This window comes from Brienomyrus brachyistius, chromosome 21 (assembly GCF_023856365.1).
Source record: "Brienomyrus brachyistius isolate T26 chromosome 21, BBRACH_0.4, whole genome shotgun sequence".
Lineage (NCBI taxonomy): Eukaryota > Metazoa > Chordata > Actinopteri > Osteoglossiformes > Mormyridae > Brienomyrus > Brienomyrus brachyistius.
The window spans coordinates 9606444-9629971 of NC_064553.1; the positions used below are offsets into that span (position 1 = coordinate 9606444).

Below are 23528 nucleotides of genomic sequence, written 5' to 3' on the forward strand. Positions count from 1 at the left end.
TCCACATGTTGTTGCATTGGCGCCCTCTGCTGTAAGGTTGGCAATTACCTTTTCAGATGCTACAACATTTATGATGTACTATGGATCAGGCTTCTCAGCTCCTATACACTCATATAGATATAGTTATATAATAAACTAGATACTGTCAATTAATCCCGTTCTCTTCGGGTACTCTACCGCCACCTTGCTCTCAGAAAGAGTTGAAAGTAGTTCTTTCAAACTCGTATGATTTATTTCCATTTCTTTGCACTTGTTGACTTGATATTGCCTATCTTGTGAATATTTACTACAGTAAAATAAAACATGCTCAACAGTTTCCTGTGTCTGACGTTGATGTCTGTATGACGTTCATCTTCTCTCTTTTGGGGGGTATGCAACTTTACATTACATTACAGACTGAACAGGTAGAGAAGCATTGTTTAAATACTCTTTATCAACAACGGCTTCGTTTTCAAAACAAATATCTATTAGCGTATATGATTTTTATGCTCAGTTTTATGAGAAAAGTTACTGTCCGCTACGAATATCGGCTGTGGGTAACGTAGTCCTGACTTGTAAGCGGTGGTGCATTGTGGGTAACGTAGTCCTGACTTCCGCATCTGCTAGAAAGAGGAAATTAGAGAGAGGAGTAGCGTGAGTGTAGGCGGTGGTGCGTTCCAGACTTTGACAGCTACTGAGAGTCGGCGAAACGATGGAGTAGCGCGGCCGCCGATGCCCAGCAGAAAGCGCCTCCCCATCAGCCTGGTTTAAAAGTGGACCAGCGGGCAGCTTTGACAGCGCTATTTGCTTCTGAGTGGGAGGTGAAGGAAGTCGGAGGTGATATCCCCCCCAGCCCCCCACACCCACCAAGTGCCGATCGCGGCACACAGATGCAATCATGGAGATTACCGACGTAGAGGCCGGGGAACACAGGTAGGTGCATCTCTGATCCATGCAGCTGCGGCCAGACAGGAGTTTCCATGATGCCGCCTAATCGGCAGGCGCTACACCCCGGTCACCATGAAGCTAATGGTTCAATGACCCGAGCTGGGCGGCGGTGTTCATCGATGTACCGGCGAGTAAGCCGCCTACTTCCTGGCCCTTGGGTCTCGGCGGAGTTATTTTTGTCTGGGACGCTGTAAAAAGCCTGCATCCCACCCCCGCCTGTCGATCCCTTATAGCGGTTTTTGGGCTATGCTTCAGCACATGACCGGCTAGCCTGCTAGCTCTTCGGGTGACCCGATAAGACTTACTGTGGTGGGCGCACCGGACCGCCGTGCAGCCGGCTGCAGATCTGCGCGCCTGCGGGGCGCCTTTTTATACTACATTAAGAGGCAGATGTGCGTTCAGCAGCCGCTTTATTAAGTACACTTGGCCAGCACCGGCTCAGACTGACTTTCGTCTGCCCTGGAGGGTAGATATACATGCAACGGAGCCTTTCTGCACACCACTGTTAAACCGAGGTGTTGCTTCGACACCTGCGGTCTTCCTGTTTGCTGTAACTTCTGATCTTAACATGGTGCATCACCGTAACGTGAACATTTAAGGAAAGTGAGTGTTTCAGCGAGGTTGGATACACCACGTTCAGCACCAGCAATCGCACATTTAACACTAGAACTGCCAAATCTACGCAAATTTGCGTAAATTCCCTGGGCCTAACACCTACTAGCATCCCTGCTGAGAGTTTCTTGGGCCATTGTCCTCCTGCTTTTGTTGTGCAAACACACCCATTACCTGTGAGGCCTGGCACATTTGCATTTTTTTACTCAGAGCAGCTAAAATCCAAGGCAGGCTAAACCTCTGTGTGTGACATGGAAACCTTCACAAAAGTCTGCCATATCTATACCAAATATCCCACACGCTGACTGACCTACAAATATGAAAGACACACATTCACAAAATATATGGAAGCACAAGTCTGTTTTATTTATAAAAAAAATTGAGTGTTTCAAACTTTGCAGTGTTTGCAGACCCAGTGACCATCATCCCTGCATTTGGCGCAAGTGAATTTGTAACACTTTGCACTGGTAAACCTGCTGCGGTTTCTGTTGCAGTTCTCCTGTACCTGACACTGAGTTGTCCATACAAGTCCTGGCACAGCAGCAGCCTTCCTCTGTCCCCATAGCCTTTTGTGGCATAAATTGGCAATGGAGTTCCTTGGCTAGATGACTCAAAAATAATCTTCTTTTGCCTTCCCACCCTGTACATGCCTTGTACAGAACGTAGGAATTTGCCACCACCAGGTCCAGCATGTTGTAAAATACAGCTACTGGCCACCTGCATGTTGCTGCTCTTACGGAATACATGCGCGCCATTTGGTCCAACACATTTACACCACACGATAACAGCAGAGAGAGAGAGAGTCATGAGTGTATTTGCTTTTTTTCTACCTTCTTTCTATATAGGCCTGTATAGTACATATCAGAAAACATTGTAGCACTGATGTAAAATTATACACACATTCACATACCTTCATGTGATTATAGTCTGTTATCGTGTTGGGTTTCCTCTTTCTGCCTTCACAGATCGCCACATCTTGGTCCAAAGAACTCAGAACACACACAATCTTGTTTTTTTAGGTGCATAAATTGTCAAGGAGACACTGCCACTTCTAAGCACTGACGCGGAAAATTCCTCTTGCTGTGCAGTGTCCTTTGAAATTGGAGGAAGTTCATACCAAACTTTATTCCCTGTGCTCAGTAGTGTTGTTTTGCGCTGAAGCAGTCTGTGTGACAGTGCCAGTGAGGTGAAGAAATTGTCCGTTGTGACATTTCTCCCGTCATCCAGAAATGGCTCCATCAGACTCATGACCATGTTCTCTGCCAGCCTCTCCCTTTTCTGGTGACTGGGGTCCTTTCCCAAGTTAGGGGACACGTTGCAGACGTATTTGGTCTCCAAATCCGTGGCCATCCAGAACTTGATCCCAAATTTGTCCGGCTTGGATGCGATATACCAAGTGACATGGAATGGATCCATATCTACTCTACGTTGTCTTTCCACCGGTGTCCCTCAGGGCTCGGTTCTTGGCCCTCTCCTATTCTCCCTCTACACTAAATCTCTTGGCGAAGTTATATCCTCACATGGCTTCTCCTACCACTGCTATGCCGATGACACTCAACTCATCCTCTCCTTCCCTCCCTCAGACACTCATGTCTCCACTAAGATCTCTACATGCTTGGCAGACATCTCATCTTGGATGACCACTCACCAGCTAAAACTCAACACTAGTAAAACTGAGTTGCTTTACATCCCGGCTGACTCATCCCCCCTCCAGGACCTTGCGATCTCCTTTGACAATTCCCTGATCCGTCCTTCGGTTTCTGCTAGAAACCTTGGAGTTACCATAGATGATCGGTTGTCATTTTCCTCACATATCGCCAGTCTTTCTCGCTCTTGTCGGTTTCTCCTCTTTAACATCAGGAGGATACGTCCATTTCTTTCCACCCAGGCTACCCAGATACTCGTCCAGTCCCTCGTCATCTCACGCCTTGACTACTGCAACTCGCTTCTAGCGGGTTTACCACTGAGCGCCATCCGTCCCCTCCAACTGATTCAGAATGCAGCTGCTCGTCTTGTTTTCAACCTTCCCAAGTTCTCCCACACCACTCCTTTGCTGCGCTCCCTCCACTGGCTTCCTGTAGCTGCACGCATCAGATTCAAAACACTGATGCTCGCATACAAAGCCAAAAATTCTCTGGCACCATCCTACCTAAAGGACCTCATCACACCCCGCTCTGCACCACGATCTCTCCAATCCTCCAGCACTGCTCGACTGGTCCCACCTCCCCTCAAGGCACAAGGAAGACACGCGTCTCGGCTCTTCTCTGTCCTGGCACCTAATTGGTGGAATGAACTCCCCCTAGATGTCCGAACAGCTGAATCCTTGAATGTCTTCAAGCGACGACTCAAAACTTTTCTTTTTCAGAAATACCTGACGTAGAACTTCTATATTCTTACTCGACTCTTTTTCTGGTGTGTGTTTTAAAAAAATAAAATAAAATAAAAATTCTGCACTACTCAATGGCGTTCTCAGAGATAGTATTCGTAGCTGGGGTCCTTATTGAGCTAGCATCGGAAATTCATTGCAGAGTCTCAAAGCACTTATGTAAGTCGCTCTGGCTAAGGGCGTCTGCCAAATCCTGTAAATGTAAATGTAAATATACTGCATGGACAATGAACCTTGGTCGAGAACAGCTGTACATCTATGTTCATGTGTTCTCCTGGAGTGAAACTTTCAGCACAGTTCTTGGTGAAGGCTGGCAGAGAACGTGGTCATGAGTCTGATGGAGTCATTTCTGGATGACGGGAGAAATGTCACAATGGACAATTTCTTCACCTCACTGTCACTGTCACACAGACTGCTTCACTTTACTGGGCATGGTGAATAACGTTTGCCGTGAACTTCCTCCATTGGCAAAGGACACTGCACAGGGAGAGGAATTCTCCACGTCAGTGTTTAGAATGGCGCGCATGTATTCAGTACGAGCAGCAACAAGCAAGTGGCCAGTAGCTGTGTTTTACAACATGCTGGACTTGGTGGCCGTGAATGCCTACGTTCTGTACAAAGCATCTACAGGGTGGAAAGGAAAAAGAAGATTGTTTCCGATTCTTCTAGCCAAGGAACTCCATTGCCAAATACAGGGATGATGGTCACTGGGTTTTCAAACGCTGCAAACACAGACTTTGAAAGATAGACAGACTGTGTGGGACAGTAACCACTGAGACAAAAGGCAGAAAGATGACGAAGAGATGAACCTGGAACTGAGGCACGGATACATAAATTTTTACATGAACAGCCAAACATGCAAAGCTGGAGAGATCACACAAAAACAAAATTCACTTTTGGTGTTATAATTCAGTGATGGCCAATGAAAATGAAATGACATTTTATTCTGTATGTGTATGAGCCATGGACCATGACTTCACTCAGCTTATGACATTTATATACAAACATGCATTGGAGACTGAAGTGTTAGCATGTTTTCATTTTATTCATTTCATTCTATTAGCAACTTTTCATTCTATTTTCACTCAATTTGTTTTATAAATAACACAGACTTGTGTTTCCATATATTTTGTGAATGTGCGTCTTTCATATTTGCAGGTCAGTCAGCGTGTGGGATATTTGGTATAGATATGGCAGACTTTTGTGAAGGTTTCCATGTCACACACAGAGGTTTAGCCTGCCTTGGATTTGAGCTACTCTGAGTAAAAAATGCAAATGCGCCAGGCCTCACAGGTAATGGGTGTGTTTGCACAACAAAAGCAGGAGGAGGATGGGGCTGAAGACCTGTGAAAATCACAGCAGGGGTGACAAACACCTTGGGACTCTCAGCAGAGAATAAAAACTCGGTAAATCTAGTGTTAATGTTGCTTAGATTAAATATGTTAACCATTCCAATGCATGGCCATATATTACCTGTCCCCTAGACTTGCGCTTTACGTATTTACTTTTGGTAAATCTCTGGTTGCATTAACAAGCAGGTGTACCTAATAAACCGACCGCTGTGAGTCTGGGCTGCTGCTGAATTGCATCTGAAGGTGGACCGGTGGCGTTTTGTATGATCAGGTTGTTTTATTTAAATTTTTATAATCGCAGTAAAAACATATACGTAATTCGGCACGTGCACGTGTTACACAATTTCCAGACTGTATCCTTTATGAAGAAAAAAAAATAGTCCGTTTATCAGCCAGGTTATGATTGTAATGTTGACTTGTGGTGCTCGGGGTTAAGGTGTGTTTTAACACTAGAACTGCCAAATCTACGCAAATTTGCGTAAATTCCCTGGGCCTAACACCTACTAGCATCCCTGCTGAGAGTTTCTTGGGCCATTGTCCTCCTGCTTTTGTTGTGCAAACACACCCATTACCTGTGAGGCCTGGCACATTTGCATTTTTTTACTCAGAGCAGCTAAAATCCAAGGCAGGCTAAACCTCTGTGTGTGACATGGAAACCTTCACAAAAGTCTGCCATATCTATACCAAATATCCCACACGCTGACTGACCTACAAATATGAAAGACACACATTCACAAAATATATGGAAGCACAAGTCTGTTTTATTTATAAAAAAAATTGAGTGTTTCAAACTTTGCAGTGTTTGCAGACCCAGTGACCATCATCCCTGCATTTGGCGCAAGTGAATTTGTAACACTTTGCACTGGTAAACCTGCTGCGGTTTCTGTTGCAGTTCTCCTGTACCTGACACTGAGTTGTCCATACAAGTCCTGGCACAGCAGCAGCCTTCCTCTGTCCCCATAGCCTTTTGTGGCATAAATTGGCAATGGAGTTCCTTGGCTAGATGACTCAAAAATAATCTTCTTTTGCCTTCCCACCCTGTACATGCCTTGTACAGAACGTAGGAATTTGCCACCACCAGGTCCAGCATGTTGTAAAATACAGCTACTGGCCACCTGCATGTTGCTGCTCTTACGGAATACATGCGCGCCATTTGGTCCAACACATTTACACCACACGATAACAGCAGAGAGAGAGAGAGTCATGAGTGTATTTGCTTTTTTTCTACCTTCTTTCTATATAGGCCTGTATAGTACATATCAGAAAACATTGTAGCACTGATGTAAAATTATACACACATTCACATACCTTCATGTGGTTATAGTCTGTTATCGTGTTGGGTTTCCTCTTTCTGCCTTCACAGATCGCCACATCTTGGTCCAAAGAACTCAGAACACACACAATCTTGTTTTTTTAGGTGCATAAATTGTCAAGGAGACACTGCCACTTCTAAGCACTGACGCGGAAAATTCCTCTTGCTGTGCAGTGTCCTTTGAAATTGGAGGAAGTTCATACCAAACTTTATTCCCTGTGCTCAGTAGTGTTGTTTTGCGCTGAAGCAGTCTGTGTGACAGTGCCAGTGAGGTGAAGAAATTGTCCGTTGTGACATTTCTCCCGTCATCCAGAAATGGCTCCATCAGACTCATGACCATGTTCTCTGCCAGCCTCTCCCTTTTCTGGTGACTGGGGTCCTTTCCCAAGTTAGGGGACACGTTGCAGACGTATTTGGTCTCCAAATCCGTGGCCATCCAGAACTTGATCCCAAATTTGTCCGGCTTGGATGCGATATACCAAGTGACATGGAATGGATCCATATCTACTCTACGTTGTCTTTCCACCGGTGTCCCTCAGGGCTCGGTTCTTGGCCCTCTCCTATTCTCCCTCTACACTAAATCTCTTGGCGAAGTTATATCCTCACATGGCTTCTCCTACCACTGCTATGCCGATGACACTCAACTCATCCTCTCCTTCCCTCCCTCAGACACTCATGTCTCCACTAAGATCTCTACATGCTTGGCAGACATCTCATCTTGGATGACCACTCACCAGCTAAAACTCAACACTAGTAAAACTGAGTTGCTTTACATCCCGGCTGACTCATCCCCCCTCCAGGACCTTGCGATCTCCTTTGACAATTCCCTGATCCGTCCTTCGGTTTCTGCTAGAAACCTTGGAGTTACCATAGATGATCGGTTGTCATTTTCCTCACATATCGCCAGTCTTTCTCGCTCTTGTCGGTTTCTCCTCTTTAACATCAGGAGGATACGTCCATTTCTTTCCACCCAGGCTACCCAGATACTCGTCCAGTCCCTCGTCATCTCACGCCTTGACTACTGCAACTCGCTTCTAGCGGGTTTACCACTGAGCGCCATCCGTCCCCTCCAACTGATTCAGAATGCAGCTGCTCGTCTTGTTTTCAACCTTCCCAAGTTCTCCCACACCACTCCTTTGCTGCGCTCCCTCCACTGGCTTCCTGTAGCTGCACGCATCAGATTCAAAACACTGATGCTCGCATACAAAGCCAAAAATTCTCTGGCACCATCCTACCTAAAGGACCTCATCACACCCCGCTCTGCACCACGATCTCTCCAATCCTCCAGCACTGCTCGACTGGTCCCACCTCCCCTCAAGGCACAAGGAAGACACGCGTCTCGGCTCTTCTCTGTCCTGGCACCTAATTGGTGGAATGAACTCCCCCTAGATGTCCGAACAGCTGAATCCTTGAATGTCTTCAAGCGACGACTCAAAACTTTTCTTTTTCAGAAATACCTGACGTAGAACTTCTATATTCTTACTCGACTCTTTTTCTGGTGTGTGTTTTAAAAAAATAAAATAAAATAAAAATTCTGCACTACTCAATGGCGTTCTCAGAGATAGTATTCGTAGCTGGGGTCCTTATTGAGCTAGCATCGGAAATTCATTGCAGAGTCTCAAAGCACTTATGTAAGTCGCTCTGGCTAAGGGCGTCTGCCAAATCCTGTAAATGTAAATGTAAATATACTGCATGGACAATGAACCTTGGTCGAGAACAGCTGTACATCTATGTTCATGTGTTCTCCTGGAGTGAAACTTTCAGCACAGTTCTTGGTGAAGGCTGGCAGAGAACGTGGTCATGAGTCTGATGGAGTCATTTCTGGATGACGGGAGAAATGTCACAATGGACAATTTCTTCACCTCACTGTCACTGTCACACAGACTGCTTCACTTTACTGGGCATGGTGAATAACGTTTGCCGTGAACTTCCTCCATTGGCAAAGGACACTGCACAGGGAGAGGAATTCTCCACGTCAGTGTTTAGAATGGCGCGCATGTATTCAGTACGAGCAGCAACAAGCAAGTGGCCAGTAGCTGTGTTTTACAACATGCTGGACTTGGTGGCCGTGAATGCCTACGTTCTGTACAAAGCATCTACAGGGTGGAAAGGAAAAAGAAGATTGTTTCCGATTCTTCTAGCCAAGGAACTCCATTGCCAAATACAGGGATGATGGTCACTGGGTTTTCAAACGCTGCAAACACAGACTTTGAAAGATAGACAGACTGTGTGGGACAGTAACCACTGAGACAAAAGGCAGAAAGATGACGAAGAGATGAACCTGGAACTGAGGCACGGATACATCAATTTTTACATGAACAGCCAAACATGCAAAGCTGGAGAGATCACATAAAAACAAAATTCACTTTTGGTGTTATAATTCAGTGATGGCCAATGAAAATGAAATGACATTTTATTCTGTATGTGTATGAGCCATGGACCATGACTTCACTCAGCTTATGACATTTATATACAAACATGCATTGGAGACTGAAGTGTTAGCATGTTTTCATTTTATTCATTTCATTCTATTAGCAACTTTTCATTCTATTTTCACTCAATTTGTTTTATAAATAACACAGACTTGTGTTTCCATATATTTTGTGAATGTGCGTCTTTCATATTTGCAGGTCAGTCAGCGTGTGGGATATTTGGTATAGATATGGCAGACTTTTGTGAAGGTTTCCATGTCACACACAGAGGTTTAGCCTGCCTTGGATTTGAGCTACTCTGAGTAAAAAATGCAAATGCGCCAGGCCTCACAGGTAATGGGTGTGTTTGCACAACAAAAGCAGGAGGAGGATGGGGCTGAAGACCTGTGAAAATCACAGCAGGGGTGACAAACACCTTGGGACTCTCAGCAGAGAATAAAAACTCGGTAAATCTAGTGTTAAAACGGCATTTTCATGAAGATAAGGTCAAAGTTGTTCCATCTCCAGCGTCTGCTGCTGTGCATCGACACACACGTTAGATTCTGTTTGTAGTAATTTCATTCTAATTGCCAAGTTTTTTAATTCATAAGTGTAGATTTTTTTATGGCTTTTGAAAATGACTCTTTAGAGTGTTCGAGAAAATGCATGGCGGTAATGCCAAGAAATTGTGTACGAAATTGATTTCTTTTACAGATGGATAATCCCCCCGTCTTTGGTTACAAATATACACAGAAATATAAATTTCTTTTTAAATTTGTTACAGTTGCTGCTTGGTTGCCGTAGAACTTTACGCGCACTAAGTTAAATTGCTGTGTTTGTTCAACAAGTATAAATAAACAAACAAAACGATTCTGTGCGCGTGTGTCCGCAGCCCTTTGACGCGAAATGCGCCAATAATACTTATGAGATCCGTGCTTGTGTGATCCCCCCCGCCCCCGGCATAACGCGATGGCTGATATTACTGCCGCTTCTCGGGCCTTTCCGGGGGAGATCTGTGCCTCAGGTTTTCGTTCAAGTTTATAACAGATCTGAATGTCCTTTATACTCGTGGCAGCCTGTAGGTGTGTGGGCCTGTACTAGTTATGAGTTGAAACATTGTTTGTCCTTTCGCCGCATTTCACGTTCTGCAATTAGGCAGAAAAGGTTCATTCTCCGCAGCTTGCAAGCCACGGGGTATCAGGCTACCAGGCCCCGTTTTATTTGTCGATCATGTGACGCATGATTCTTTTTAACAGGCATTTTTAGCTTGACTGGTTTCAGGTTAGTCTTAAAATGGCTTGTCTGTCTTTTGGAGACCCATCCGCGAATGGGTGCCGCTTCTGTCTGTCCAAGTACATAACTGAGGACTGCTACCAAATGCTGACTCGAGGAGCATAAAGGAAAGTGATTCTTCTTAAAAAATGTACGATTAATTATAACACCAACAGTGCTTAATTTGTGCCGAATCCTGACTGCGTTCCAGCACATATTTGCAAGGATCAGGTAGCTCTCTGGTTGAAATTATATAGTGAAAATGTGAAAAATGATATATGTATATCAGACGACAACGACGCCCACCAACAGAGAGCAAGTTGGAGGGGGTGTGAGGAGAATTTCCCCATCGGAATCAATAAAGTATCTAATTTTATTATCAGTATTTTAATTTACATATAGTTTTCACCTCTGTCCTTTTATTAATCTAGATCTGTTTTTTTTTTTTTTAAATGTCTAGCATGTTTTCACCCCCATATATTGGCCCCCGTGTCCCCCCTATACCCCCACCGCTGTCATAGTACTTGAAATGTTTCAGCACCTTCTGATTTACATCTTCTCTCTGAAGACTGGCTACTTCTGCGTAACGAACATATTTACCGTGAATTTAATTTACCAGACAGAATTGCGTAAATATAGGTTGGTGTGCTTGAGTTCTGAGTTTTTACAGACGCTGTCCTTTGTTGTCGTCCCGGACAGGCGAGAGCGCTGGAAGCTACTCTCCAGCCTGAAGACCACGGTGGAGGGTCTGCTGTCCACCAACAACCCCAATGTGTGGTCCCGCTACGGTGGCCTGCAGCGGCTCCACAAGGACTTCAACAACATTCTGAGCCATGGCCTGAAGCAGGAGCAGGTAGGGAGGAGCAGGGGCCTGGGATGGTGTCAGGGTTGGGCAGCAAGGTGGCACCTGCTGATGGTAAGTTGATGGATCCTGGAAGTCCTGATGTACCACTCTCAGGTTGATGGGTCAGTCAGTGGGTAGCAAAGAGTTTAAGGGCATGGAGACAGAGACCACAAGGCTGAACTAAAAGCTGTGAAGTTGATAGTCCCAAGCAAAGTTCAGGTCCAGAACGTAAAAATCCAGACCAAGGTTTTGTTTCATCTAACCTGTTGAGTATAAAGAGTCACAGTCAACAAAGTATCATCGCGGAGTGGTTATTGTGTGATGCGTTGTGATTGAATTTAAATAGTTTTATTTTGCTGTGTTGAAGACAATAAAAATCTCGTCACTTTAGGTAGCAGAGGAATGTTCTCATAAGCTGTGTATTTTTTCCTTCGGTAAACACTAGCTTGTCATTCGGTATTTTTCCCGTTTGTTGCGATAATGTTACCTGGTGAGAGTAGCAGGCTGGCAGTAGCTGCAGATGCAGGAATTGTGCTCTGATTGTGACGGTGAAGTACGGCTGTAGCCTCAAAGCCAAGACGCGGAGTGTTTTTCTGTCGCAGGTTTACAGTAAACAGAAGGATTTCTGGCGGTTTGTGTGGTGCATCCGTCAGGTCAGCCCCCACCTGGCTGTTCACGTCGAGCAGGTAAGAGATGCAGTGTTCCCCCCCAGCCCCGCTTAAATACTTTGCAGAGCCTGTTTTTTTTTTTTTTTTTTTTTTTTTTTCTCTTCTTCTCTCTTTTCGTTTTTTCCCTCCTGGTTTGCAGTGGAATCCGATGACGCCTGGAACTGGAACGCGGAATTAGGGCATAGGGAATGACGACGGCTGACTCGGTGGAGAGGGCTTGCGAATTCCTCAGTAAAGTGGTTATTAATACCACAGGTGTGACAATGCCAGGCTCGTTTCCGGAATGCAGCTTTGGTTACGTAGTGCTGTGCTTTTAGTCGTAATTCACCCGCGACTCTTGACGTGATGAATTGCAGGGAGCCCTGAACCCGCCTTCCGGGACTGTGTGTCGCTCGAGGCCCTTGTCTGACACGGGGACACCGTCGCTCTGCTCGAGCCTCCCGCCTGAACACTTGTACCCGTGTCGCCCCCCCCGCAGTTCAGCCACCTGGAGCCGGTGCTGGGCAGTGGGGCTATGGGCGTGGGGGAGGCGCACAAGGCAGAGCGCTGGCTGCTGCACAGCCTGCAGGTCCACTGTCTGTCCGGCCAGCTGCGGCCGCTGCTGAAATGCACCGCCAACACGCGCAAGTTCTACAATGGTGAGAAGCAGCACCTCGTCCGTGTGTCTTTTAAAAGAACGAGAAAGTAGGGTCATTTTCCAGGCGGCCGCATGACCTAAGGCTTTTTTTTAGCTTCCTGTCAGGAACAGATTCTTTGATTGTGTGTTTCTGCATCACACATTCCAGTGACCATGTGAGATTAGGGTCAGGAATGTACCATTTAAATGAATGGGAGGTATGCTTAAGTCATGAGCTGAAGGTATGGCGGCAATGTGTCCAAATGATGAGTAAATTGGACTCCCCCTGTCTCAGATGAGGCCTTCCTATTGAGCGAGCCTCATGTGGGAGCCATGTTCCAGTGTCTGGAGGCCGTGGAGCAGAATGACCCCCGGCTGCTGGCCCTTGTGGACACGGGCATGGTTAGCCCCGCCTCCCAAACATGCTCCACCCATTATATTCCCTGATTGGCTATCACCTGTACTGCTGACCCCGCCCATCTTTCCCTACAGTTGTCGTCCCTAAGGGAGCCGCTGCCCGGCCTGCCAAAGAGCCACAGCCTCTGCATGTTGCCTTTGGCCGGTGGGGGGGGCCTGGGGGGGCTACCGCCACGGTGCCTCACTGTCTCCCAGTCGTCCCTGCAGGACGGCCACACAGGTATGACAACAGTGTCCGTTCAAAGTGTGTCCCTCTAGGGGTTGCTGTGACCTCTGTACCGCTTGTTTGAATTTAATGAGATAATGTATTTCACAGTTTTCATTAATAATAATATTATTGGCAATAATAATTCAGTGGTACCTGCGGTTCACGAATGCTGTGGTCTACGAATTATTTGGTTTGTGACCAAAAATTTCATGGAAAAAAAAATGCATTAGTTCACATACCAAATTTGGTCGACGAACAAATTCCTCGCCCAGATTCCTTTTTGTATACTAGTGTAACACCAAATACACAGTTAGGACACACAAGTTTGTCAGACGCCGAACTGCAAGATGCACAGGATTGGACCGGCTACACACAAGACACAGGCAAACACGCGCACAACAATAGGGAAATGCAACCATTAACATTAACGACAACAAGAATACAAGGGTTAAGGCCTGTTAGAGCGTGATTTCCCTGGCAAGCAAGTCTCCATGTCTCTCTCTGCTCCCGCGATGCCGCGATGGGTGTGTCCTTTGTCATCATATCCAACCGAATGGGCTGTGGAAGGGTCACCATTCGCACTGGTGATCATCACGAACCTTGTGTTTTGTGGTGGAAGGGTCCACATGTAGGGTTTATTGCTGGGGATACTCTGTTCCTCAGGGTCCCTCCTGTCAGATGGTTCCTCTGGGGCACCCTGGGCTTGCAGATCTGGCCAGCAAGGACCGCCTGACTCGACCAGCTCCCCGCCAGAGCCCCAGATCTCTGTGACGGAGGCTAGCCCAACTCAGCCCGGAGACGTTGGGGACTCTGCGGACGGCGATCTGGACGACGGGCCCGAGTACCTGGCAATAGGGAACCTCGGCCGGCGGAGGTGGCGGCGCGACTCTGCAGGCTCCGCCTCGGGCGTGACGGGGGAGGGGCCTGCGATTCGGTCTACCTCGACCACCCTGGCCCCACCACCGGTCCGCTGTTCCTCCTTCACGGAGGGCCTGGGGACGTCCGTCCGCAGCAGCCGGGGACACAGTCGGTCCCTTTCCGACACCGGGGTGGCCCTGAAGCACGGTCAAGGTGAGGATGATGAGCGGGCAGCTGCGCTGACCTCTGGGGGCCTCTAGGGGGGCGTCCGTGAGCACGCGATCAAAACCACAAAGAACGACTCGCCTGATATCGCTTCCGGTTACCCTCAGCTGAGCACATCTCGAGTTTCCTCCCTGCTGGTCTTCCTGTAACCGCTGTCACCCTAACCCTTCTCTTTCTCCCCTTCTGTCTGGCTCTATGGAGGAGGGAGACACAGGAACATCACCGTTATAGTAGAGGACCCTATAGCAGGTTTGGCAGTGTCTTGCTGCTGCACATCCCCTGTCTTTCCACATCCCCTGCAGCATGACCCTCCTCCCCCGACTGCCTTCAGCTGGCATTTCACATCTGTGCTCTTTTCTTTTCTTTTTTTTGTTTGTTCAATGGTCCTTTTGGTTTTCTTGGCATCATTACATTGACGTTCTGTGTGCTCGTGATGGCCTCACTGCGTAGGACGCGGCCTTGGTCAGGCTGGACGTTTTTGTCAGGGCTTTGAATGAGTGGGAAGAAGCGGCAGCCTGGAGTGGGGAAGACCACCCAGTCTCAAACTCCAGTCCTAGGGGGCCGGGGCCCTACACAGTTTTGGTTTTCCCCTCATTTAACACACCTGATTCAACTCCTTGTGCTAATTACCACACAACTCTTGAGCCGAGTCAACAAGGAGAGAACTAAGCTACACAGGGCTCCGGCCCCCCAGGACTGCGGTTTGAGACCCCTGCTCTAGGTTCAGGCCACGGGAACCGAGTTTGTCACATATTTGTGGTTCAGTACTTCTGTGAATGAGACGGCATTTCTAGTAAAAGTGGGAAAGTGCAGTCAGACGATTTTGGTGTCTGTGTTGGTCTTGTGCAAAGTGGTCTGAAGTTACTGAAAGTCCTGCAGCAGAGTCTGTCCCAGATATACCATGTTTTTTGTTTTTTGTGTCGCTTCACGGTGTACGTGTGTCTGTTTTTACTTTGACACGTATGTTGGCGTCGGTAGGGCGTGCCTGCTAATGCTGCAGCATGACCATGGGCGTTTGTGTATTTGCGCGACAGAGTCGTCGTCGTCGTCCTCAAATGGCCGTGCGGCGAAAGACCACGGCTCCTTCTCGGCCTCGAGCGGCGAGACCGGCACCCTCGGCTCGCTCTACATGGAGTCGGGTAAGTGCAGGATATCTGGCGCCAGACTCAGTGGTCCAATCAGGCTGCTACGAGCAGATCTCATTCCGTGCTGGTTTCCCCTCTGACTTCTGACTGGTTTGATGCAATGCCCTTATTTGGACAATAAGTCCCGCCCCCTTTTCAGGTACAAATAAGGTGCTAATTTAAATCTGTTAAAGGTCTGGGGATTTGGAGCCGCCCTCCAGCCCTGAATGCCAGTTTCAGCCCCCCCTCCTTCCTGCATTGGACCTATTGGTCGCTCTGAGCTCCGCTCCCTCCGCGGAGTCCGGTGACCTTTCTGTTTGTCTGACGGCAGAGGGCTCCCAGCACAGCGGCACTTCGGAGAGTATGTTCCGGCGGCCCTCCAAGGGTCAGAGCCTCATCAGCTACCTCTCAGAGCAGGACTTCGGCAGCTGTGCCGATCTTGAAAAGGTTAGACTCCTCCCCCCTCGAAGCTGGTTGGCCAGGAGGCAGTGCCGACAGCGGGCAGGAGAACCATACGAATGGCTGACGTACGAAGTCGGTGAATTCACTGTAAGAGACCTGTGCGTGATCCTGCCCCCCTGTACCCTGGCTCCCCCCCCCAGGAGAATGCCCATTTCAGCATATCGGAGTCACTGATCGCCGCCATCGAGTTGATGAAATGTAACCTGCGGCGCCGGCCACGGGCGGGGGAGGAGGATGAGGAGGAGGAGGAGGGCGACAGTGACTGCGAGATTCAGCAGCTGAAGCAGAAGATCCGTCTGCGCAGGCAGCAGATCCGCAGCAAGCGTGATGTGCGGTCGCAGAGAGGTGGGTGGGCTGGCTGCCACATTGTCCCGCTCGTCTGCAGGCACAGTACCCCCCCTCCCCGTGTTACCACACGGGTGTGGAACATTCATGTTGCTTCATGGAGATTTTGTCTCGCCCAAACGCCTCAGGGATGCAAAATTTGTCTCAAATTTTATGTGCTACACTAAAAAACAGGTGGAAAAATTAGCCAAGAAGCAGTTTACCATGTATCATACTAATTTAAGTGCTCTGACTGTAGTCTGCCACTCCATACCTTTCCTCCCTGCTCGTATCCCGCAGCAGCCCCGCCGAGGGGCATTATGGGTAAGCAGGGTAGCCTGTGATTAATTCCTACTTTCTCGCCCGGTCAGCCTTCACCTCCACGGGCAGTGCCTCGGGTCGCAGCTCCCAGAATTCCGTGCACCTCTCTGACTCCGCCTCCAGCGAGGACATCGAGGAGTGCGAGCTGAAAGGTACAAAGTGAGGGCAGGTGTCCCTGCCCCCCCTACCACGAGACATGCAGTGGCATCACTGTATGTGACCATCCCACTCTCCCCCCTCACCCCCCACCCTCCCCATTCACACTTTTTTTTTTTTTTTTATGTTCATCCATCTGGAGGCTTCTCTCATCAGGGTGCGAGTGCAAGATGACGAAGCAGAGAGAAAAATCCCCCCCCCCAGACGCAGGTGGCGCGTTCAATGAGCCGGAAGTTTCTGCTGTAGCTGCTAGACGGGTGGGGGTGGGGGGCCAGTGGGTGATTTGCGCGTCTGTGTGTCCGTGGGTCTCGCAGCCCGTTTTGTGCGATTCGATGGGCTGCTGTTACTTCCAGCCGCACGAGAAGAGCAGAGCAGGAAGGTAGAACGACACCTTGCGTTTAATTTGACTCAGTTACGCAGAAATAAACTCCCCTTTCTAGGGCCCCATGGATCTCATTGGTCATACAAAAAAACATTAAATTTTCAGGCTGGTTAGACGATTTAACGCGACACCAGTACAAATGCTGAAGACTTTCTAAAAAAGATCATGATGGATAAAAGCATGATCGGGGTGGGGCTTGATGGCACTTAAGGGCGCTTTGCGTTTTGTTGCAGAATTTTTTACTTTTTTTTTTTTTTAGCTGGAACCAGAATGGCAGGTGTTCTGGCGCCGGCGTGGAGAGACGTCATGCTATACACTGATGTAAAATGAAGCGTTTCTGTGGAGTAATTCCATAGCCTCACGGCCAGAGTCAAACCTGCCTCAGCAAGTTCCCGTAACGTCTGTGCTTGGATGGACGCGGCTCACAGGCTGCGGCGTCTGCTTTCAGAAGTTCTGCTTTGGTCTACTGTGGAGATGCCATCGTCACTCTCGGGGTCTATGTGGATGTGGCTGATGTTTCCTGTTCTGGGTGAAATGTGGGTGGATGCTGGGTAGCAGCTGGGGTCTGGGTCGGCACCCCTGTTCTGGGGGACTCGTCACTGTGGTCTTTGAACTGTTTCTGTGACGTGTGGGCGTGTCCCTGGAGGAGTGCTCAGTGAAGTCTCTGTCCTTCAGATGACAGCGAGGGCGGATCCCTGCTGGTGGTGTCCCGGAACGGGCTTTCTCTATCACTCGCCTCTCTATTCTCAGGTATCTGGGGAGGCGGAGTCAGGGTGGGGTGGAGTCACCGAGGGGGTGGAGTCAGGGAGGGAGCCGGGATGGATATAATGGGGGCTGGGCTTGATATTTTTGTGTGCCGGTGGCAGTTTCTGTGCTTATAGCTTGTAGCTCAGTGTTAGGAGTGTGTGCTTTTGGGGCGGTGGTGTGGAAAGTGGGCGTCTCACTGGGTGAGTGTGAGCGTGTGGGCGAGCCTGCTTTTCCATGTGTTGGCCTGGGGGTGGCGCTCTCTCAAAGGCTCATTTTCATCTGTAGCCATAACCTTCCACCTGCTTGGTGCTGACCCACCCACACCCCCATCCTTGCTAACCCCACCCGCTCTGTCTCCTCTTTCCCTTCGCCCTCCTCCGCCTTCATCTGCTCACTCTCACTCCGTTTCCCTCCGTCAGACGCCGACATCAGGCGGGGTGCGGCCTGCACCACCAGCAGCGGCAGATCGTTCCTCAGCTCTGAGTCCATGTGAGTCCTTGGGGTGTGTCTGCTCCCCTTTCAACCCGGCCCAGATAGGCTAAATACCCCCCCCCCACCCCGACACCCGCGCTGCTGACGTCTTTCGCTTTTATGGGTCACTAACGTTTTTAGAATACCACAACCAATAGGCTGCCACAGTTTATTTTAAAACACGGGATTATTAGGGCCATCTGCTGTCAGCATGTCTCGCAAGTGGTTTTCTCGTGTAAAGCCTTACTGTTGATGGAATTTTTTATTTTTTTTTAACCAGGTGTCAGTTGTCAGCCGAGGGTTGGTAGGAGCCGGTCAGTTATCTTTGTTAGAAGGGGAAAAACGTGCAGCAGGGCTGAGAATAAGCGGCTGCTTCCATATCACTGTATGAACTTCTGAACCATTATCTCTTGTGAAATCCTAACCCACACTTCCTAAAATATATTTATAGTGTGTGAAAGTGACAGATTCCTACTTTCCTTTTAAAGAGTGTGTGTGTGTGTCATGTCCACTGACTCCCCCTCCCCCCGCAGTTCGCCCTCCCTCTTGCAGTCCAACTCGGCCGAGTCGGTGGCCATGGGTTTGCTGCGTCAGTTCGAGGGGATGCAGCTACCAGCCGCCTCCGAATTCGAATGGCTGGTTCCGGAGCATGATGCCCCTCAGAAGGTAGGGGGCGCCACTGCACAGCAACCACTCAAACAGGAATGACCGGATCGTTAAAGAATTGTTTTCATAGACCCCCCGTGTTTATGGTTTATGACTCGTACAGCTGTATGTATAGAAAGGTTCAATGTTTTTCTTGTCCAATGACTGACCTCCGTCTATCCCCTCCGCCACCCAGCTACTGCCCCTCCCCAAATCCCTGCCCATCTCTCCCGACGACGGGGAACACGCTGACATCTACAAGCTGCGGATCCGGGTGCGAGGGAACCTGGAGTGGGCTCCTCCTCGGCCTCAAATCATCTTCAACATCCACGCTGCGCCTAAGTGAGTCTGCCGCAGGGCCGGGGGTGTTTTTGGGGGCTGTGTGGGGTTTAGCCGGCCGTCCTGCTTATCACAGCGTAACCTCACCGACTCGCCGCTCTCCTCTGCCGTGCTCCTCAGGAGGAAGGTGGTTGTGGCCAAGCAGAACTACCGGTGCGCCGGCTGTGGGATCCGCATTGACCCAGGTGAGGCTCGCTGAGCGGACGGGCGTGTATCAGCCGGCCCGGGCAGAGCAGAGGTGACGTTACAGTGGGTTTGTAAAGTCGTATTCTCTCTGGCCGCGGTTACACAACAGAACAGACTCTTAAGAGCGTCTAGGTCGTCTCCCAGCTGCGATCTGTATGATGCATCTTCCTGTGATGCTCTGACTTGGCCACAGTTGTCAGATTTGTCTTCACGAAGTGCAGAGTGCGTGTGGCTCTGTGGGTTACGACTTTTCTCGTGATCAGAAGGTTGCTGGTTCAGATCTCGTGGTCGGCAGAGTGCGCCCCTGAGCAAGGCCCTTATCCCCCAGTTGCTGCTAAATAAATAAATGTGATTTTATCACGTGACCGGTCCTTCCCTTTGTGAAGATTTCATTAAGAGGCTGCGCTACTGCGAGTACCTGGGCCGCTACTTCTGCCAGTGTTGCCACGACAACGCCCAAGCCGTGGTGCCCGGCCGGGTGCTGAAGAAGTGGGACTTCAGCAAATACCCCGTCAGCAACTTCGCCAGGGACCTGCTGGGCAAGATCGCCAGCGACCCGCTCTTCAACCCCAACGACGTCAATGGCGGCCTCTACAAGAAGGTCAAGGCACTGGAAAGCGTGCGGGTGAGCAAACGTCTGTTTTGGACACAACTTGTTTTGTAGACGCCGCCTTAAACCTGACACCTGCTTTGCTGTTGATGTTGCCTGGTAACCGGAAGGGGGGCCTGGCGTCATCGCTGAAGTTATGGTCGCAGTAGAGTGGAAAAAGATCCAGCTTCTCCGCCGATTTCAAGCAAAAATGGATGTGACCAGAGAATATCTTATATCGCGGTAGTTTGGGGATACGGCGGTATTTTCATTCGGTGAATGAGTAGTGTTCATTTTGAAAATACCGTATGGCAGTGAGAAGCACGCTAACTTGTGCTGTGTTTATAAACAGGAATTGACGTAACTGCCATGCATTAGCGGTATACATGGCTCAGTTCGGCTATAATTTGTCGTAACGGCAAATGAAGGGGTCAAGCCCACCCATGCGACACCGGAATGAAGTCGAAGTGAAAACCGCCCGCAAATTCACTTTGCTCCTTGAAGCGAATTGTTTTTTCTTGTCGCATCGAGCAGATAGAATAGAACTGAATGAGAGGCGAATATTTTTGTGCGCTAATGGGACCATCTCCTAAGATGTAGAGTGGGGGGTCACAGAAACTTCTGGGGGGGGCGGCTTAGGAAGTATTTTTGGGAGTACTGAAGATTTTTACAAACTGCCTTTCTGTTGACTTCATTCAACCTATCTGTGATTGGTTGGTATTTTCTCAGCCATGGTGTCCACCCTGCCTTATGATTGGTGGGCCCACCCTGGCCCCCTCTGGCTCCAGGCCTGCTTTCCTAGTGACCCGTGTATGTTGACCAAACACCTTTGCTTGGAAGTATAAATTGACTGAAGGATAAATTGATCCCCATGTCCCTGCGCTTTGTCCCTGAATTCTGTCGCCTTTCTGTAAACGCTGGATCCGATCTCCTGTCTCCGCTCTTAGCTCCTGAGGCTGCAGCTGTCCCACATGAAGGTTCTTCTGAAGACATGCCGCTTCGCCACAAAGTAAGCGAGCTCCCCGGCCAGTGCGTGAGACCGGGCGCCCCACTGCCTTCTCTGAGTGCCCGCCTCCGTTTCTCCCGGCAGGCTACTGGATCAGTTTGACGCCATCCCCTGCCACCTGACCGAGGACCTGCACCTCTTCTCTCTCAACGACCTCAAGGCCGTCCGCAAAGGCGAGCTGGGCCCACGGCTGCAGGAGCTGCTCCGCCAGGGCACGGCGCACGTGGCGGACTGTGTGGTGAGGGGGTGGCATGCGCGCACAAGTGGCTGGCAGCTGAGCAGAGGTGACCCCACGCTCACCTTATTGTCATGCTATCCGCAGCTCTGCCAGGCTAAGGGCTTCGTCTGCGAGTTCTGTGGCAATGACCAGGACATCATCTTCCCCTTCGAGCTCAGCAAGTGCAGAGCATGTGAAGGTGAGCCCTCTACTGGCCAGAATGCAGCATAGCACCACATTTTGATCTGTATTATGCAGCGTGCCTCACAAAATATAATATACAAAGGCTTTTATTTATTTTTTTAAACGGAGATGAAAGACCCAAAGGGCTGATATGTGCTTGTATGTGTTCTGTATCCTCTCCATATATACTTGGTAGACTCCTGATCTGTAGATGACTAAGTGTGCGGCGTAAAGTGAGCGCACAGCGGTACCGATGCCCTGTTTGCCTGGTCCTTCCAGAGTGCCACGCCTGCTACCACCGGGGCTGCTTCCGGGCCGGCCTGGGGTGCCCCCGGTGCCGGCGATTCGCGGAGAGGAGGGAGAAGCTGGCCAGGCGGAACATGGAGGATCAGGAGGATGAGGGCGGGGGATAGGAGGCGTGAGGAGAGGAGGCGCGCAGAAGTGGACTCGTAGCCATGCCGTGGGACGGCTCTCCACCCCCAGCCCTTTAACACCACCCTTTATCTTTCCAAACGGACACTCAGAAATACACCCACTAGCTGCAACAAGTTTGTTTTTGTCCGATTTGTCTCGGCTTCTGGGGCCTTTCTCTGCCTGTGGTAGAAATTACACATCAAGAGGAACCTGATCAATATTTTAGTATTCCTGAATTTTAAGAAATATATATATTTAGATGCAGCTCATTCAGATTCTATATATTTGTGTGTAGAAATGCTTTACCAGCCTGATAGTGTGAGGTTTGCTCTCACTGAAGGTTATTGATGTGCTGAATGACCTTGAAGCCCCTGATGATGGGTGGGGGAGGCGGTTATTGTAGGTTGACTTTTTGACTTCAGCCTTTTCTGCTTAGGTCAGTCACCGGCACTGGGTTTTGAGGACCGAGTCCTCCCACCAGTAGAGGGAGCCTCTTCCCTTATGCTGAGCTGAGTTAGCTTTGAAGAGGTCCAACGTAGAGGGGAGGAAGGTGATGGGATGGTTGACAGACTGGGAGTAAAACGCTGCAGGGCAGGAGGGAGGTGCAAGAAAGCAAGAATCCAAACATAAATGTGTTCTTTGGCCGTTAGGGGTTGTGTGCACTTTTATTTTTGTCTGTCTTTTGGCTTTAGTATGTTATTTATTTTGCATCAGTTCAAGAAGGCACTCCTAAGTTGGGGACGGGTTGGGGTTGCAGAGGACAAGGATGGCCCATTGGCTGCAGATGATTTGTCCTGGGGGGGGGGGGGATGTTGGAGGATTCCTCCCCCCTTACGTTATCTCATTTTGTCTCATCACGGTTCTTTCTATTGCATTCCCGGCATTTACTTTTCGTTCCTCTGCATTTAAACTGGTGCTGCAGCTATAGTCCTAGAAGTTATGAAGGTTTGTTCAGACAAAAGTGGAAGACGTTGCTGGCAACGAACGAATGAACCAGCGAATAAACAAACGAATACATGTACAAGCTCCCATTATGAAACAAGTACTGTGCAAGTCTCAAGCAGATCTGTCCCATTATAGCAGTGTTTTCCAATCTGGTCCTTGAGGGACACAGCCGGTCCACATTTTTGCTGAGAGCTGGGTGGGAGCAGAAATGTGGACCGGCTGTGTCCTTCGAGGACCAGATTGGGAAACACGGCTTTATAGCCAGCTCAGGTCACAGAATTAAAATGTTTATTTTTTTTTTGTGGAATTGCTTATAAAAGAAAATCTGAGATGAGAGGGAATGAAAGCCGTTAATGTCCCAAAATATAGCTGATGGCTGAATTTATCGTTGATTATTCATGTTGGACTGTGAAAATGAAGGAGGGAAGTGAGATGTGGGTACAGCTGGTAGGTTGCGGTGCTCGCTTGTCAGAAGTAGCTGGCTGTGTGCGACCCCCCCCTCCCCCCTTTGGTCGGTCTCATGCCCCCCTTGTACCCTCTACCTCACCTGAGCTACATATGTATGGAGATGCAAGTGCACCATTGGCAAACCGTCCTGAATGTTTCTGTAACTTAAATTGTGAAAAGATTATGTTATTATTATTATTATTATTATTATTATTATTATTATTATTATTAGCAATAAATGATTCCTCTGTTTGTGATGACTCTCTTTTTTCCTTTGTGTTCTGTCTCTGAAAGATGAAGTCAGTATATATTTTGGTCCACAAAAGTCAATTAGCACATTAACACTACAATTATTATTATTTTTTTTTAGTCTAACTAATTATCCTGCTTGCTGGAGAGAGGAGCGGTTTGTGGAAAAGCAGGCTGGTTGGCTGAAGGCGTGAAAACGAGCTTGTTAAGTGT

General features: G+C 48.8%; 1 protein-coding gene across 3 annotated transcripts; it reads left to right on the top strand.

The window, feature by feature from the left end:
* The first annotated feature begins 941 nt into the window (after positions 1–941).
* Positions 942–23318, top strand: rubcn (rubicon autophagy regulator). 3 transcript variants are annotated; one of them, XM_048988495.1, is made up of 22 exons: positions 942–1054; positions 10972–11125; positions 11719–11802; positions 12263–12422; positions 12696–12802; positions 12893–13037; positions 13689–14096; positions 14310–14357; positions 15143–15247; positions 15564–15679; positions 15835–16039; positions 16390–16491; positions 17553–17627; positions 18044–18113; positions 18629–18761; positions 18937–19082; positions 19200–19264; positions 19652–19890; positions 20802–20863; positions 20945–21098; positions 21183–21276; positions 21540–23318. In XM_048988495.1, the coding sequence occupies exons 1-22, from the start codon at positions 960–962 to the stop codon at positions 21671–21673; spliced, it is 2901 nt and encodes a 966-aa protein (XP_048844452.1). In that variant the 5' UTR covers positions 942–959; the 3' UTR covers positions 21674–23318. The 3 variants fall into 3 exon arrangements, with proteins under 3 accessions (XP_048844452.1, XP_048844453.1, XP_048844454.1); XM_048988497.1 differs by lacking the exon at positions 942–1054 and adding an exon at positions 1203–1530; XM_048988496.1 differs by lacking the exon at positions 14310–14357 and having other exon boundaries at positions 943–1054.
* The last annotated feature ends 210 nt before the right edge of the window (positions 23319–23528 follow it).